General features: G+C 37.9%; 1 protein-coding gene across 1 annotated transcript; it reads left to right on the top strand.

The window, feature by feature from the left end:
* Nucleotides 1-1,954: 1,954 nt before the first annotated feature.
* LOC310730770 (malignant fibrous histiocytoma-amplified sequence 1) lies at nucleotides 1,955-15,868 on the top strand. Its single transcript, XM_083549915.1, has 14 exons — nucleotides 1,955-2,028; nucleotides 4,524-4,674; nucleotides 5,070-5,200; nucleotides 5,628-5,901; nucleotides 5,993-7,895; nucleotides 8,246-9,116; nucleotides 9,205-9,493; nucleotides 12,260-12,446; nucleotides 12,533-12,717; nucleotides 12,803-13,302; nucleotides 13,847-13,995; nucleotides 14,562-14,760; nucleotides 15,367-15,435; nucleotides 15,531-15,868. The coding sequence occupies exons 5-14, from the start codon at nucleotides 7,880-7,882 to the stop codon at nucleotides 15,544-15,546; spliced, it is 2,481 nt and encodes an 826-aa protein (XP_083406041.1). The 5' UTR covers nucleotides 1,955-2,028; nucleotides 4,524-4,674; nucleotides 5,070-5,200; nucleotides 5,628-5,901; nucleotides 5,993-7,879; the 3' UTR covers nucleotides 15,547-15,868.
* Nucleotides 15,869-19,445: the final 3,577 nt, after the last annotated feature.

Here is a 19,445-nt window from a genome sequence, read left to right as displayed (position 1 = left end):
TTGTATGATTTTATAAAAAACTGTTTGTTTGAAATGATTATACAGAGCACATTGATGTAAATATTGTTACCTTTGTAATTATTAAATAGCTTACGATACCTGTTCAGAGTATTTTATAAAAGTTGTATTTTTTTCTTCATGGTTTCCAAACACATCTATAAACATATTATTAAACAACTCGTACGAAACATCTGGAATTTTTTTTTTCCTTTTGGTCATTTCTGTAATGACACAAGTGCAGTCTTTTAGAGTCTCCTGCGGTGTCATTTATGTTTTCTAAAAATATAACCCCTAAAATATATCATGTAGTAACGATGAAAATTTATATTATTAACAGGGCTTTGCAAAATGCATGAAATAAGCTATAAACAAGAAAAAATTGCAATGGGTTGGTGTGAAGCTGATGATTATTTAGAAATAGGTTTTTTAATCATTTTCCAAAAACAGCAGGAACTAATTTTATTGCATTCATACCCAGAGATGGCAATCAGGTAAAAGTACACATACTCATGTTTTTTCTTAAGTCAAGTAAAGACGTTCAAGCTCTGACATGTATTTCAGTAAAAAGTAGTCTTTATTACTACCTGTTTTAGTGTCACGCTGGTAACTGAACCATACATCATATTAATATATTAATACAAAATAATTTCAAATGTTCTCTAATAAATGTATCCAGGCTGAACATCCACCATATAGAACACAAGCAGAGAAAAGATGATGATGATCAGGAATAAAAAAATATATTGATCGTGTCACCGAATTAAAATTATAGTAACAAATCTGGTTTAAAAATATAAGAAGTAGAAATATAAATATGTAATAAGTTAAAGTAAAAAGTTTAAAAATAAATACTGAAGTAAATACTGATACCAGAAAAACCCACTAAATGCAGTAACAAAGTATTTGTACTTCATTACTTCCCATCTCTGATTATACCCCAGTAGTTTGATAATTGTGCAATGACCAACATGTCATACTTTAAACTTTCATTACCATAATAAATATATATATTTTCAGTGGTGGATGAAGTACACAAACCATGTAGTTGAGTCAAAGTGTCCCTTTAAACTTTCACTTGAGTAAAAGTACAGAAGTATTTGCTTTCGTTTGCTTTTTATCATTTTTGTCACAAGACTCTTTGCTTAATCAACTCAGTTTATGTAAAAAGACTTGAATGTTACTCTCAGCTCACTGATCTATTAATAGAATGATAATGATAAGTAAATCACTGATTGATATCTATTCAAATGATCATAAGCCTGAAACCTTATTTGTTTTACATATATGGCCGCTGCATTACATCAGAATCAAAATCAGAGTCAGGTTTATTGGACATAAATAACACTATACATTTAGCTTGGACTATACAAGAAAATACAGACAAGACAAGACAAGACAATACAGACAATGTGAGACAATATAGACATTACGAATATTAAATTGGAATACAGAATATATATATATATATATATATATATATATATATATATATATATATATATATATATATATATATATATATATATATATATATATAATGTTGCCATTTGAACTAGGATATAATGTACATATATAAGAAGATATAATATACAGAATAATTTATATAATTACAATATAATATAATAATTAGATACAGAAAGTACTGAGAAATACTCAGAAACATATGATAATTACTGGCAGCATTTAATAACCTGAAATTTTTTGCATTAACATAAACCTGTCGTGTTAATTACGGTCATCAAATCTACAAAAAACTAAATCTGTATCCTTTAAAATTCTATAATATAAAATCCAATATACAACTTATACTGTGACATTCCTGTTCAGCTTGAGCGACCCGCCCATTTCTTTATCTTATCAGGATAGGCTGCTTGAGATATGATTGATGCCAATTTCATCCAATAGATGATCGTGATCTGGCGTAAGTAAAACCAGTTATAAATAACCACGCCCACTTTCTCCGTTCGAAATGGTTGAGGTCGGCTAACTCCTTAACCTGGGTAAGATTTTGGTCACTTATAAAAAATTGTAATAAAAAAAAATAAAAATACATGTACAATATTTAACTACAACTTAGCAAATTTACATTTCGTATCCTTTATAAACGCTAACTCGGCGGGCTGCTGCTAGCGGACCGTATATAAACGCGCCGGAAGTGACGCGAAATGTCAGCGCCTTGCATAGAAAAGCACGAGGCGTACACGCCTGCTATGAGGCTAGTCAGATTCATTTAGCGGTTTTAGCCTGAATATTAGACTTATTATTTTGCCTAATATGACGCAAATGTATTTATAACTGAGTTTTTAATCAATTAACAAAGGGTTTCTTTGATGGTGGAATTTTTTTGTTAAGTGGTTGCGACGCGACAACGCGCCCGACATGTTGGTTGAGGCAGGATGGAGTCTGTGTACCTTAATCTAGAGATATAATTTAGTTTCAAAAATATTATTTGTTTTTATCTATTTGGTGACATGATCAATATTCTAATTGCGCACCGGTTTCACCTGTTTCTTGTCATTGTGTAGCTTTTTCAATCAACCGCTTGTGTATCATTTCCTGGTTCTCACACACACCACAGACGTAAACTAGCCTATAAAGATATCAATGAGCAAAGCAGAGGGCAAGAAGTCTGGGGGTAACGTTGGATAAGACAGAGGGGGTCAATGATGTAAACATGACTGAGAACAGAGACAATTCTTGATCACATCATCATCATCATCATTTTTTTCTCTGCTTGTGTTTTATATGGTGGATATTCAGCTTGGATACATTCATTAGAAAACATTAAAAATAAATTTGGATTAATATATGATGTATGGTTCAGTTACCAGCATGACCCTAAAACAGGTTAGAAGTAATACCTACTTTTTACTGAAGTACGTCAGAGCTCAAACGTCTTTACTTTATCTTTAGCGTAAAAGTATAGTCACTATTTCAACCTTTTCCATAGTCTTTAAAATCATGAGTATCTGCACTTCTACTTAAGTGAAGGATGTGTGTATTTTTGCCATCTCTGAAATAAGTAGAAGTGATCAGCTGCAAGTCCACAAATTAACACATGTTGGTGCAGGCTTGTTGGATTGAGGCAAACAGCTGCCAACCTCCAATGATGGAACTGAAATAAATGAACATTGAGGGTCACCCAGATGGGGATGGGTTCCTCTCAAGGTTTCTCTCAGGGAGTTTTTTCTTCAACACCGTCACCACTGGTTTACTCTATATGGATAAACTTATAGAGACAAATTTTTAAATGAGTGTTTGTGATCTGTATATTTCTGTAAAGCTGCTTTCGGGACAGCATCCGTTGTTAAAAGTGCCATACAAATCACATTGACTCGAATTGAAACAAAAACAAAGATGTGCTGAACTTTCTAATAATTTGTCCTCTGTTTATCGCTGTATCGGTTATTTTGCCGAGGTCAAATTTTTTTGTCGAACCAGGAATTCATACCCCTCACATTCCAAATCCACGTTCTCACCAGCTGCCAAAAACAGTGATGATAATGCAAAAACTAGAGGTGGACCGATTTATCAGTTTTGCTGATTAATCAGCACCGATAGTCGATTACTGCAACTGTAGGCTACACGCAAATATTTTATTCTGATAGTTTTTCCTGGTTGCGTTATACAATGCGAGAGCGGCCTCTAGAGGTGAATCACTGAACCCACTTGCTGTTTATTTGAAGTGTCCCTTTTCATTTCAGATGTAACAGTTTTTATCTAGTTGGAGTGTTACTTTTCGTTTCAATGCATGCCTTATTTGCCTCAATATTTATTAATATAATTGATATATTCATTTTTCATGATTCAGTACTGTTTTGTAATAAATTTTAGTACTATTTTACATTGAGTGGTGTTTTTTCTTGGGTTTTTTCTCTCTCCCTAGTATCGATTTATCAGTATCAATTGATTAATCAGTTTTCTGCAAGTACAACCTAGGTATCGGTAGAATTAGCTATCGGCCGACCTCGTCTTTATCATAATGCCAGATTTAGTCTTAAAATGATCCTCTCAAGGTTCTTCCTCATATCATCTAAGGGAGTTTTTCCTTGCCACTGTCGCCACGGCTTGCTCATCAGGGACAAACGCACACCATTCACCTTCACTGTTGTTTTCTGTAAAGCTGCTTTGAGACAATGTCTGTTGTGAAAAGCGCTATACAAATAGACTTGACTTGACTTGATCTAATTTAGGATAATAAATGTAGTGGAGGTGGACATTTTAAAGGCAGACTAACAGGTCTTTGAGGGTCAGAATTCTAACTGATAGACAGGTGTTCAAATACTTATTTGCAGCTGTATCATACAAATAAATAGTTCAAAAATCATACATTGTGATTTCTGGATTTTTTTTTTTAGATTATGTCTCTCACAGTGGACATGCACCTACGATGACAATTTCAGACCCTCCATGATTTCTAAGTAGGAGAACTTGCAAAATAGCAGAGTGTTCAAATACTTATTTTCCTCACTGTAAAATAATTTTGGCATTCTCAATTCCGAATTATAACATGGGTTCGTCAGTGTGAACAGCTGCCGTATGTTGTTTGCACGGGCATGAACAGTTGTAATACACACTTTCTTTGCGTAGATTTCAAACTCCTGTCCAGTCGATCGTCTTAAATTTGCAGTCTTCTACCAGAGAAGTTGTGTTGGAGGGGATATTAAAAAAATAGTAAGGCAAATGTATTGTTTTATTCTGCTTTTTTACTCACCATCATCTTTTGGCTTCTCCCATTAGGGGTCGCCAAAGCAGATCATCCGTCTCTATACCCCCCCTGTCCTCTACATCTGCCTCTTTCACCCCAACTGCCTGCATGTCTTCTCTCACCACATCCATATACCTCCTCCTTGGTTTTCCTTTTTTCCTTCTTCCTGGTGGCTCCATCTTCAGCATTCTCCTACTGATATACCCCATGTCCCTCCTCTGCACATGTCCAAACAATCTCAATCTCACCTCCCTCACATTGTCTCCAAAACATCCTACATGTGCTGTCCCTCAAATTAGGTATACTGTATTGTAAAGATTATCCGATTAGCATCATGTATCTGACATACCACTTTTTGCAGATTGCAGTGGAGCCGAATGATGGTCAGGGACTAGAAGATGAAGGAAGATCTGAGGAGTTGAGCGTGTGTGAGGAGTGTGGCAGGAGTGACCGGAGACACCTGATGCTCCTCTGCTCTGTCTGTGACTCAAGGTGAGGCCTCAAACCTGTTGCTGCACAGTTATTTGTGGTAATGATAATAAGGAAGTTTGCAGAGATCTCAATTCATATTTTTATTTGGGGACCAGGGAAAGACTACATGACTAGACTACACTTTTTGGTGGGGTGGGTGAGGGTATAGCGATATAGGATATCAGGGATTGAATCCTCAATCAGTAGTTATAAATGTAAAATAATTGGCAAATTACTGTGCTATTAAAGAAGTTACAACATGCTGTATTTGTACACTAATAAACTTTGGCTTATCCTCTTGAGGATATATCAAACCACTGCTGGTTTCTAATAGCAGAACATCCTCTGACGTTTTATTCCTCACATATCACTTACCTGTTAGAAGAATAAATACCAGTGGTGCTAAAATGAAACTTAGACACTGAAGAGCCCTTTTTGTCTTTGAAAGATTCCACATAGCCTGCATTCATCCACCTTTGGCCACCGTACCAGTTGAAGATTGGTTCTGCCAGGAATGTGTCCCTGAGGACAGATGCTCTAGAGAAGAGAGCGAAATAACTGACGACGAAATGACCGAGCTGCTAGCCGAAGTCGTCCAGACGTCCACTTTTCTCAGACCTTCTACTACAGCGCAGCGTCCCGGTTCAGACCACACCCGCAGGAGCCAGAGAGCACGGCAGCGTTGCAGGAGAACACACACCACTCAGCCTCAGACAGTCCAGGTTACTCTGTCTTTATAGAAAATTCATTCATTTTAGTCCTTTTTTCCCCCTCATACTTATGTTTGGATGTATTTGTTTGGCTATTTTACAGCATGTGCCCAGATACCTTTTGAAATCGAACTGTTCTTACAGCGAAGACGCCACGACAAGCAACATTTTAGTAAACACTTCGAAAGAAGACAAGAAGGTCACAGTTAAGAAAAAAAGAAGATGGAATACAGGTGTGCAGGATTCTGTGTGATTGCCCCAAAAGCGTAGTTTTATTTATTTGTTTCTAGTTTTATCTACGAGACTACAATGTTTTGCATATGGCCACAAGAGGGCAGCAGTTTATTTGCTATTGGACAGATGGATTGTAAGATACATTATATGGACAAAAGTATTGGGACATTTCCTGCCATATGTGGTTCTTCTCCAAACTGTTACTACAAAACTGGAGGCACACAATTGTTCAGGACGTCTTTGAATGAGGTATAAAAAAAAGTTTTGCATTCACTTAAACTTGAAACCCCAAACCTGTTCCAGCATGACAATGCCCCTGTGCACAAAGTGAGCTCCTTGAAGATATGGTTTATGTGGTTTGAAGTGGAAGATCTTGATTGGCCTTCTATAGAGCTCTGATCTTTTCCCTACTGAACACCTTTGGGATGAACGTGAACACTGCAGCCTCACCTACATCAATACCTGACTTTACTCACACACTTGTGGCTGATGAACACAAATGTCCACAAGCAGCCACATATGAACATTCAGCCCAGACTGAGGTCCTGGGCACTGCAGAACTACTTTTCCTTAGTGATCTTACCACCACAGCAGTTTTTGGGATGGTTTTGGGGAGGTGATGAGTGGTTCCTGGATTCCTTCACACATAACGTCTAGAATTGTGGCTAAACAGTTTGATTTTGAATTCATCAGACCATAGAATCTTGTTTTACACAGTCTGAGAGTTCAGCAGGCTTCTTTGGGTTTAAATAAAGCCCAGATCGGTGGAAGCTGCAGTGATGGTTGTCCTTCTGGAACTTGGTCTCATTTCCACACAGGATCTCAAGAACTCAGTCAGACTGACCATACGGTTCTTCATCCCTTCTCTTACTAAGGCTCTTCTCCCTGATTGCTTAGTTGCAAGAGTCCTGATTGTGCTTCTTTGATTTAAGAATTATGGACTCCACTGTGCTCTTGGAAATTTTCAGTGCAGCAGTAATTTTTTCTTCTGTGCTTTGCAACAATTCTTTGTCTTTGTGTTCTGCAGGCAGTTTCTTCGACCTCACGGCTTGGGTTTTGCTCTGATATGCATTGTCAGCTGTCAGGGCTTCTAAAGAGACGTGTGCGCTTTTCCAAATTATGTCCAACCAATAAACTTTTCCACAGATAGAAAAACATCTCACCAACAACCAAGAGAAATATTCGCAACTTGAGCTCGTTTTTCAAGTGTTGCTGCAACGTGTCTGAATACTTCTGTACATGCGATATTTCAGTTTGATTATTCAGAAAAGATGTTTTTTTCTTTTCTATCATAATGGGGTACTGAGTTTGGATTAATGAGAAAAAGAAGGGAATTTGAAAGATTGTAGTATCAGGTTGCAACATAAAAATCAGAAATTAAAGGTGGTCTGAATTCTTTCCGAATGCATATCAATGTATATTGTGTGTGTGTGTGTGTGTGTGTGTGTGTGTGTGTGTGTGTGTGTGTGTGTGTGTGTGTATAAAAATGCTAATTTCTAAGTCATATGATAGAAACAGAAAGTAAAAACTGATTATGGGCTTCCCAGCTAATATTTTGAGAGTGGGAAATACTAGGGTAAAATAATGTACCAGTAATTATAACAATAATAATAATAACCTGGAAATTAAAGGGTTAAGAGGAGACTTCTGTGCTGGATGATGTCAGAGAGCCACTCCTGCCTTGACATAGAATACGGAAGTACTTACTCTTTACTAGAAAGGAAACTGATAGTAATTACAGCCTGTGATCATCGAAATGCCTCTATTCAATGGTAAGTACCTTTTTATATCTTTAACTATATATATGTATGTATGTATGTATGTATGTATGTATTTATGTAGTTAAAAGTTCTATAGTTATAACACGATTTCCAATAAATTAATGGATATATCCTAAAGCAAAGAAAAAAAAAAATTTCAGATTGCCAACAAGTATGTTTCTGGCAGCTACAATTCTGGATTTTCAAAACATGGTTGCCTTTGACTTTTAATGTATCTATTTATATTTCTCACGTCATTGCCAATCCTGCATGTTCATCACACACACTTATCGAATCTGTGCATCTGTTGAATCGTAAGCAGCTTAGCGCTGACTATTGTCATCTATTTTATATTCTGTTAGGCTTCTCCAGTAGGAAACTGGAGATAAACTTGTCAGGAAAGAGACTGAAATCACTTCCTTCAGATCTGCTTCAGAAAGGCCAGGATGTGGACAAGGCAGACCTGGAGAAGAACAGACTTAAGAAAGTGACTGGCATCTCTTGCTTGTCAAACCTGACAGAGCTCAGCCTGTGCCGAAATGAGCTCTCCGAGTTTCCTAAAGAGATAAGTGAGCTCCAGCAGCTGGTGAGACTGTACATGAATCAGAACAATATCAAGAGCATTCCTGATAACATTTTCCCCTCGTTAAAGAAACTTCAGTTTCTGAAGATGAGCACGAACAAGCTCAGCCAATTACCATCGGACATGAACAAATGTGAAACCCTCACATATCTGAACTTGTCCAACAACTGTTTGAAGGACGTGCAGCCTCTGGTGGGTCTCCGTCACCTAAATGAGCTCTACCTGGAAAACAACTGGCTGACAGAACTTCCACAGGCTCTGTTTCAGTCCCAGAACTTGAAAAATTTCAAAGTACACAACAACCGTCTTAGAAAGCCACCTGAAGAGATTTGTTTAGGTGGTTTGAAGGACATTCAAAGCTACTTTGAGATGTTAGAAGACCATCCTTTCACTATCCGCACCATTAAAACAATGTTCCTGGGTTCCTCCATGGCTGGGAAGTCAACTGTGTGTCGTAGTCTGAGGTTGGGTTCTCCTGTCGAGGTGGATGAAGATGATCGTACTGTGGGGATCGAAATCCAAGAAGTCTTCAATACAGATGGAGTTCGCTTCCTGTTTTGGGACTTTGCAGGACAAGAGGAATACTACTTCACTCACCATGTCTTCATAACTCCCCAGGCCTTTGTCATTCTTGCTGTTGATCTTTCCATGTATTAAATCATTGATATTCTTATGATATTTATTACAAATATCTACAGCGTCTGTGACTTTTGTTAATCACAGGTAATGTTTTAACAGGTATGATGCTGAGTCTTTTAGAGAGAAAGTTGGCTTTTGGATCACCAATATTCAGCTCAAGGTCCCAAATGCGGTGGTCTTGTTATTGGGCACTCATGCTGACTGTTGCACTGATAAAACAGAGGTGCAGGACAAGAAGAAAGATATTGAGGAGCGGGTGAAACAGATGCAGTTAGATCGAAAATGTAGCTTAGCACAGCAAAAAAGGAACCTTAAGGATTTAGAGGACCCCTCACTTTTCTCTGAACAGATGAGTCTTATTGAGCGACTGGAAGATTACAAATTGCAGGTAAGTGTGTATTGTATGTATTTGCAACCCCAATTCTAGGAAGGTTGGGACATTGTGTAAAATGTCAATTCAAACTGAATACAACAGTTTGCTAATCTCATAAATTTTATTCACAATAGAACATGGAAAACCATATCTAATGTATAAACTGAGGAAATGTACTATATTTTTTGGACTATAAGCCGCTACTTTTTTCCCACGTTTTGAACCCTGCAAAAAAAAAAAAACTGAGCCCCATAATATTAGACCAATAAAATATCCGAACGGAAACGAAAAAATGCTGCACGGCATCGGGAGAAAAAATGTTTTTTTTAAACACACGACGATGCCAAAAGATAAACTCCCGAGAGAAATAGTTGTGAAAGGAAGGAGGAAGACAGCGAACAATGACTTTCTTGGTAGTCTACTGTTTAGATACAAGCCGTTGTAACGCGTTGAGTCTGGGTGAAGGGAGAGCTCGCTAACTCCAGTTGCAACAGAAATCATATAAGCACAGACAGTTTTCCAAAACTAGTGCTTTTTTATTTTTTTTGGCAACAGCGTTACGGGTTAGTCAAAGAAACTTAGAAATGAGCATCAGAAATTAATAAGGACATATTCCTCAGCCTTGCACACATGCAGTAATACCGGAAAAATGCGGCGGAGGCTATTCCCAAAATACCGCTATGCTCTTAAAGGAGCCACAACATATTTCACCCGTTACACCGTGTAACAGACACTGTCTTTCATTAAAGCCTGTGTAAAGCTCATTAGTTTCAGTGTAGTCACCTGCGGCTTATAGACAGGTGCGGCATATTTATGTTTAAAATTAAAATCTTTGTCAAATTCAGTGGGTGCAGCTTATATATGGGTGCGCTTAATAGTCACGAAATTACGGTATAATTTAAGGAAAGAAATAAGGTGATTTTGAGTTTGATGGCTGCAACATGTCTCAAAAAAGTTGAAAATTAAACTTAATTAAACAGTTGGAGAAACATTTCTCTCAGAGAGAGAAAAACTGGAATCAGTTTTTCTGTGTCTAAAAACTGGAATCATTTCAGAATACTGTTCCACAACATCAAATTGTAAAACAGTTAAATATCTCAAAATTATCATTTACAGTACATATTATCATCAAAAGTTTCAAAGAATCTGGAGAAATTTTGGTGCACAAGGGCGGAAATCAATATTGGATGCTCGTGATCTTCGGGCCATTAGGTGGCACTGCATTTAAAACAGTGATGATTCTGTAATTGAGATCATTAACACCTCCAGAAATCATTGTCTTTGAACATGATCCAGAAACGCTGCCATCCTATCTGGGCCAAAGCTCATTTAAAATGTATTGAGGCAAAGTGGAAAACCTTTCTGATACCAAGGGCTCCGGACTAAAGAAGAGAGCGACCATCTGGCTTTTTAGAAGCTGCATCCTTAATGGCATGGGAGTGCATTAATGCCTGTAATATGGGCGGCTTGCCCATTCGGAAAAACCCTATTAATGCTGAACGATATACAGCAAGACAATGTTAACTGCATACTGCATCTATTACAACAGCATGACTTTGCAGTAAAAGAAGAGTCCGGGTGCTGAACTTGCCTGCCTGCAGTCTAAACCTTTCATCATTCAAAAACATTTGGTGCATCATGAAACCAAAAATACAACAAAGGACACCCAGAACTGTAGAGCAGCTAGAATTCGGTATCAGACACATACTGTGTGGGAAAACATTCCTCTCCCAAAAACTGGTCTCCTAAGTTCCCAGATGTATATGAAGAAAAGACTTGATGCTACACAGTGGTAAACATGGCCCAGAATAGTATATATTCTCAGTTTACACGTTTTATCGTTTGTTTTATTGTAAATATGGATTTATGAGATTTGCGAATCTGCATTTGGAATTGGGGTTGTATGTATATGTACACAGTGTAGTTATATTAGTATTCTAATATTTATTATATCAGCCAAACTATAAAGCCATCTGCCATTGTGTAGTTACTTTTTATTTTTTTTACCAAAACAGCTCTGGCCTCATGGTTTAGACACAGAGACTTTAGCAGCAGGTCCTGTAAGTCCTGTTGAGAAATTGGGGTCTTTATTGGGATCAGACTTGTTTGACCATTACATCCAATAGATAGCATTGAGAGCTGGTGAATTTAGAGGCCGAATCAACAGCTTCAACTGTTTATGACCTTCTTTTAGTCATTCCTAAGCAGTGTGCGTTATCTCGTTGAAAACCTGTTAACAACCTCTGCTGTCTTGACTTCCCAAAAAGTCCATCATCCATTAGATGTCATTTGTTTCATGGTCCAGCTCTAATGCTCACATGCACATTGTAGTTTTTTGGTGGTGTGTGAGTCAACGTGAGCATTCTGACCATTCGCCAATGTGGGCTACAGTAGCTTTTCTGAGGGATTGGAGAAGATGAGTTAGCCTTTGCTCCCCACAGGCATTAGTTAGTATTGGGTGCCCATGACCCTTTCACCGGTTCCCCAGTAGTCCTTCATAAGACCACTTTTGGTAGGTACTAACCATTGTACACCAACATCCCACAAGACCTGCTGTTTTCTAAGATGACAGACCCAGTCAACCAGCTATCACAGTTTGGTGCTTCAAGACCCGTCTGGTCACTTGGTGCTTAATATATTCCACCTCTTGAAAGGTGCCTTTGTATTGACATAATCAGTGCTGTTTAATTCAACAGGCAGTGGTTTCAATGTATTGGCTGATTGGTGTGTAAACTTACCAGCCATTTTCTTTTGTAACGCACATCTCTTCTGCATATATAGGTCCTCGATCTTATACCCATGGACTGCACAGAGCCTGATGACATTAGCAGGTTACAAGAATATATCAACAGGGTGGTCTTAGACGAAGACAAATTTCCTTTTATGGAACAAACACTACCACAATGTTACAAGGATGTAGAAAACGATATTCAGACCCTCATGAACGAAGGCACAATTCCTCAACATGGTGAGTGTCTTTATCTCATTAGATGCACAACTATTAATATGATCGTTATATATTCCCATTTCTGACATGATGCACTTTTTCAATAGGAATAGTAACTCACGAGGAGATCCTGGACCATCTAAACAGTAGTGATAATAAATTGGACTTGGATAAGCTCAGGGTTATTCTTCAGTACCTGCACAGAACTGGAATTATCACATGGTACAGGGACATCCCAGACCTGAAGGACATGGTGTTTGTTCAACCTTCATTCCTTATCTCATTGTTCAAGGTTTGTTATGAAAATGTCCTACAACCCCAAACATTTCTCATCTTTTTAAGATCTAGAACCAAATCCATGTTGTATTTTGACACAGGCCATTGTTAGACACGATTTGGTCAGCATGCTGAGAGAGATCCGCAAAAGAGATCTGATGCTGGAGAACTCGCTTCAGAAGCACAGAGACAAATGGATTGAGGACTTTATAAAAAGAGCAACTCTGAGCAATGTGGCTGTAAGAATCCTGGTGCGTGCAGAACTCATGCGGTCGGGGGTTGAAGATGAAGAGCTGATTGAGGAGATCGTTGGGACCAAGAAGAAGGCTGGTACTCTTATCAGGCTTCTGCAGCACTTTGACATTTGTCTGCCAACTAAAGAAAGTTCTCCACTCAACCCTACAGCCCCCGAGTTTTGTCCAAATAAAAAATGGGAGCCATCGAGCACTGATGTGTATGAACCGAATGGAGCCTGTCTTTTTCTGAGTTTCCTTCAGGAAGACAATCAGGAGGTAATGCAGATGTGGGGAGAAGATAACTCCGAAGACCTCGCTGTTCAAGTTTACTTCCTCCCTGAGATACCTCATGGATTCTTCCATAGGTAGTATTTATATGATCAATCAATATAGGCTATGCATTCATGTAGTTATTTCCTCTGAATTCAATTTTGAGATGTCGATGGATTTAAGTTGGTCACTGGACCATTTACTTAAACATACTTCAATCCTTTGTTTTTATGATATTGGTCAGCATTTCGTTTATTTCAAAGGTTTGCACTTTCCCTTGACCAGTGGTTCTTAAAGTCTGGGGAGCGCCCCCCTAGTGGGGCATAAAGACATGACACGTGGGGTGCAATGAATGGCAGGATATATATAACTTCTATTTATATTCTTCATTATTCTTCATTTATGATTTTTCTCTATTAAAAATAAAGTTCAAACACTCAAAGCAACCACAAACAATTATGTCATTAATGCAAGTAAATTAAAATGAGTTAGGTTACCAAACAACAGTTTGAGAACGACTGCCCTGGACTGTACAATAAAATAACCCCGAATTTTAAGATTATAATTTTAAATAGCCCATTTCTGGGGCTATTATTTAATGGGAACAGGGATTGACAAAATTGTTTTTTTGGCTTACAGGCTGATCATCAGGATATGCTCTTTTTACTCGACCTACTGGGTTGGGAAAGATCAGTGTCTTTTCACCTCTGGAAACAGACGTCTGCTGGTCAAACAGCAAGTCGGTGATGATGATCAATGGATTGAGATCCGGGGCAAATGTAGTGACTGTAAGCCATGGTTCATGTTGTTTATTCCATATTCCTTTGGAGGTCAGTGGTGGCACAGTGGTTAAGATGTTGTTCTAGTGATCAGAAGGTCATAAATTCAAATCCCAGAATTAGTTTTAGCGCAGTGTCGCTGTATTTTTATTTTTTTTATTGTTGTTTTTTATTTATTATTTTTTTTATTATTAAACTTGAAAACATACACAATGCCAGGGTTATAAAAAAATTTAACAAATGTAAACAATTTAATGAATTTTTTAATGTATTTAATTGAAATTAATCAATTTAATTTGTGGCAATTTAATCAATTACTCAATTTAATCAATGTAAAAACAAAAGAAAGAATTGTATTCATTTGATTTATTCTATTTTATTTTTTATAAAATATAAAAAAATATTATTTAATATATTATTTATATATATATATATATATATATATATATTATTGAATTTTGAATAAAATGCCTGCTTGGTTAAATAATATAATAATATGTTAAATAATATATTATTAAATATATATTTTTTAATATTACAGCCCTAATGTAAATATAATAATTTTTTCCCCCCAGTGTGTACCCCAGAAGAAATCCAAAAGGCATGGAATACAATAAAGTTGATGATGTCGCGTCTGGCTGAGCTCACACAGCAGTGGAGAGGCCTGTGCCAGTATGTGCACAGCCCCTGTAAACATCCCGGCTGTAATTCTTACTTCGAGTGGACCGACTGGCAGGACTGGATTGATCCTAATGCATCTGAAAAATTTAACATGTATGTTATGGTCCAATGGATTTACAGTAGAGACATAAAAGGGTTAAGGGGCATTCGTAGCCTGACACTAGCTCTTTAGAATCAGTTGTGAATAACACATATAACACATGTGGAACATAAACACTATACGGACCACAGTTTCGGGACAACTATAAGATTCGTATGTGCTTTTGTGTCCTATTGCACTCATGGATGTTAGTAGTCAGGTACTGATGTTGGGTAGGAGGTCTGGGGTGCAGTCAGCGTTCACATTCATCCAAAAGATGTTCAAAGAGTATGTTTACTACTCCAGCACAACAAAGTCTCCTCATGGATCAGGTTTGCTTCTCTTAGTTGAACCGAAAGGCAAAATTAAGTGCTACTCCATCAAAGGACGTTCTACACAATTGTGTGCCTCTGACAGAAACATCCATCCATCCATCCATCTTCTCCCGCTTCACAGAAACATCAGATGTCCCAATACGTTAGACCATGTAGTGTTTTGTTACGTCAGGTTCCATATATTATTCATAGTATCTTAATTAAAAAAAACACTACACTGTCTTATACTTCGCTGAATTTCTTTGGTATGGTTTAAAGACACCATTTCGTTGTTCATTCGAACAGGGATCCAGAGGAAAAAATGACGTGTCGTAATGGACACACTCGCAAAACCGAACTGCTGTTTCCTGCAAGGTAATCTTTATTTAGTGCAATGTTTTTATCTGTATAAAATCTTTCAAAATCGACCTATTCTTCTTTCAATTCCCAAATCTTGCCTTTTTTTTCAGAAGCTGTCACCTGTGAAGTGACACCTGTGAAGCGGCACCTGCCTCGAACCAGACTCTGAAAAGAATATGGAATAATATATACAGAATAAAAGCAAAATGTGTGTGATATTAAAAACGATTAAAAAGAATGAATGAATGTAACAGGGAAACAAATGTCCAGTCCAGCAGGGGGCGATGTGTGCATTGTTAAAGTTGTAGGTATTTATATTGTTTTTCCAACATCCTTAATAGAACCTCAATGACTACTTAAACTCTATATAAATACATTAGAAATAAAGCAAATGTAATACGAAATAAAACTTGACCATAAATGAGTCTATTTTCATCTCCTGAAGAAATACTTGTGGAAGATCTTGTTAAATTTTTTTGTCCCTGTGCAAACCTTAAACCTTGCTTTTATTACAATCAGAATGAACAGTAATCACCTGCTATCTGACATTAAGATTTAAGGTTTGAAGCCTCAAATGTGCATGAAGTTTAGTCAATATTTTTCACGATTAGATGTTAGATCTTGGTCCTTGTGCCTGGCCCTAAATGCCTGTTGCCCCCATTCATAAAGCTTCTTTACCTAAAGGACTTATGGAAGCCTGTAAAGTATGGTTACAAGGCTAAAGTTTATTAGAAAGTATAAGTACTATCATCACTTTAAAGTAGGCTTTTTATTTACGAAGAAGAATTGGCTTAAATTGTATGATAGATATTTGTCAAAAGTGGTCAAAATCTACATGGTAGGATGGTAGAAAGTAGAAACATAATACAGTATATAGTATATACACAACACAATGTATAAATACAAAAGAAGAGACCACCAATAAATAGTTACGCTCAAACATATTGCACACAGGTAATATTGCATTTCAAATTATAGTTATTGTACATTTAATTGCATAAAAAACGTTGTTAGTGTTAATATTGCACAGTTAAACAGTAATAACAGTATATTATGGTGACTGGTTCACTGGGAGCAGCTCTGATTGTAAAGTCTAATAGCAGCAGGGAGAAAAGATCTTCTGTTTTGCCTTCAGACACTTAGGATGGAACAGTGTGTCACTGAAGGAGCTGCTCAAAGATGAAACTGTTTCATACGGTGGTAAGAGTCGTTCTGCAGTAATGATGATAGTGTAGCCCCCATCCTCCTTTCTCCCACCTTCTGTACAGTGTCCAGGGGAATCCCCAGGACTGAGCTGGCCTTCCTGATCAGCTTGTCCAGTCTCTTCCTGTCTGCAGAGACTGCAAAGTCTCAGATCTGCATGAAAATAATTGTTATATAATGGGTTTTTAACTGCAAATAGAGCTCCAGAGTTGACTAAAATTCTCAAGTTCTCCAGGCTCGTTCTTGGGTACAATATATCACTGATGTCAATCGAAAGCAATTTATAGTCCTTTAAAATGGTTGTAATGTGGTTGTGTAACCAATCCTAAGTTAACAGTATTAGATAGCAAGTATTAGATCATGTGACCAGGAAGCTTTCCATATATATATATATATATATATATATACAGTGAGGAAAATAAGTATTTGAACACCCTGCTATTTTGCAAGTTCTCCCACTTAGAAATCATGGAGGGGTCTGAAATTGTCATCGTAGGTGCATGTTCACTGTGAGAGACATAATCTAAAAAAAAAAATCCAGAAATCACAATGTATGATTTTTAAACTATTTATTTGTATGATACAGCTGCAAATAAGTATTTGAACACCTGTCTATCAGCTAGAATTCTGACCCTCAAAGACCTGTTAGTCTGCCTTTAAAATGTCCACCTACACTACATTTATTATCCTAAATTAGATGCACCTGTTTGAGGTCGTTAGCTGCATAAAGACACCTGTCCACCCCATACAATCGGTAAGAATCCAACTACTAACATGGCCAATACCAAAGAGCTGTCCAAAGACACTAGAGACAAAATTGTACACCTCCACAAGGCTGGAAAGGGCTACGGGGAAATTGCCAAGCAGCTTGGTGAAAAAAGGTCCACTGTTGGAGCAATCATTAGAAAATAGAAGAAGCTAAACATGACTGTCAATCTCCCTCGGACTGGGGCTCCATGCAAGAACTCACCTCGTGGGGTCTCATAGATCCTAAGGAAGGTGAGAAATCAGCCCAGAACTACACGGGAGGAGCTGGTCAATGACCTGAAAAGAGCTGGGACCACCGTTTCCAAGGTTACTGTTGGTAATACACTAAGACGTCATGGTTTGAAATCATGCATGGCACGGAAGGTTCCCCTGCTTAAACCAGCACATGTCCAGGCACGTCTTACGTTTGCCAATGACCATTTGGATGATCCAGAGGAGTAATGGAAGAAAGTCATGTGGTCAGATGAGACCAAAATAGAACTTTTGGGTCATAATTCCACTAAACCTGTTTGGAGGAAGAAGAATGATGAGTACCATCCCAAGAACACCATCCCTACTGTAAAGCATGGGGGTTTTAGCATCATGCTTTGGGGGTGTTTTTCTGCACATGGGACAGGGCGACTGCACTGTATTAAGGAGAGGATGACCGGGGCCATGTATTGCGAGATTTTGGGGAACAACCTCCTTCCCTCAGTTAGAGCATTGAAGATGGGTCGAGGCTGGGTCTTCCAACATGACAATGACCCGGAGCACACAGCCAGGATAACCAAGGAGTGGCTCTGTAAGAAGCATATCAAGGTTCTGGCGTGGCCTAGCCAGTCTCCAGACCTAAACCCAATAGAGAATCTTTGGAGGGAGCTCAAACTCCGTGTTTCTCAGCGACAGGCCATAAACCTGACTGATCTACAGAAGATCTGTGTGGAGGAGTGGGCCAAAATCCCCCTTGCAGTGTGTGCAAACCTGGTGAAAAACTACAGGAAACGTTTGACCTCTGTAATTGCAAACAAAGGCTCCTGTACCAAATATTAACATTGACTTTCTCAGGTGTTCAAATACTTATTTGCAGCTGTATCATACAAATAAATAGTTAAAAAATCATACATTGTGATTTCTGGATTTTTTTTTTTAGATTATGTCTCTCACAGTGTAGTTCTGGGCTGATTTCTCACCTTTCTTAGGATCATTGAGACCCCACGAGGTGAGATCTTGCATGGAGCCCCAGTCCGAGGGAGATTGACAGTCATGTTTAGCTTCTTCCATTTTCTAATGATTGCTCCAACAGTGGACCTTTTTCACCAAGCTGCTTGGCAATTTCCCCGTAGCCCTTTCCAGCCTTGTGGAGGTGTACAATTTTGTCTCTAGTGTCTTTGGACAGCTCTTTGGTCTTGGCCATGTTAGTAGTTGGATTCTTACTGATTGTATGGGGTGGACAGGTGTCTTTATGCAGCTAATGACCTCAAACAGGTGCATCTAATTTAGGATAATAAAATGATATATACAGTGAGGAAAATAAGTATTTGAACACCCTGCTATTTTGCAAGTTCTCCCACTTAGAAATCATGGAGGGGTCTGATATTGTCATCGTAGGTGCATGTCCACTGTGAGAGACATAATCTAAAAAAAAAAAATCCAGAAATCACAATATATGATTTTTAAACTATTTATTTGTATGATACAGCTGCAAATAAGTATTTGAACACCTGTCTATCAGCTTGAATTCTGGCCCTCAAAGACCTGTTAGTCTGCCTTTAAAATGTCCACCTCCACTACATTTATTATCTCAAATTAGATGCATCTGTTTGAGGTCGTTAGCTGCATAAAGACACCTGTCCACCCCATACAATCAGTAAGAATCCAACTACTAACATGGCCAAGACCAAGGAGCTGTCCAAAGACACTATAAACAAAATTGTACACCTCCACAAGGCTGGAAAGGGCTACGGGGAAATTGCCAAGCAGCTTGGTGAAAAAAGGTCCAATGTTGGAGCAATCATTAGAAAATGGAAGAAGCTAAACATGACTGTCAATCTCATTCGGACTGGGGCTCCATGCAA

Source organism: Silurus aristotelis (assembly GCF_946808225.1).
Source record: "Silurus aristotelis genome assembly, chromosome: 9".
NCBI classification, from domain to species: Eukaryota; Metazoa; Chordata; class Actinopteri; order Siluriformes; family Siluridae; genus Silurus; species Silurus aristotelis.
This window is presented reverse-complemented; position numbering and strand designations above follow the sequence as displayed.

Bases quoted from the DNA above. Each gene is read 5' to 3' on its own strand.
- LOC310730770 (XM_083549915.1), top strand. The intron at 9,494-12,259 runs GTAAGTGTGTAT...CTGCATATATAG, and splicing joins TGGAAGATTACAAATTGCAG to GTCCTCGATCTTATACCCAT. The intron at 13,303-13,846 runs GTAGTATTTATA...TTTGGCTTACAG, and splicing joins CCTCATGGATTCTTCCATAG to GCTGATCATCAGGATATGCT.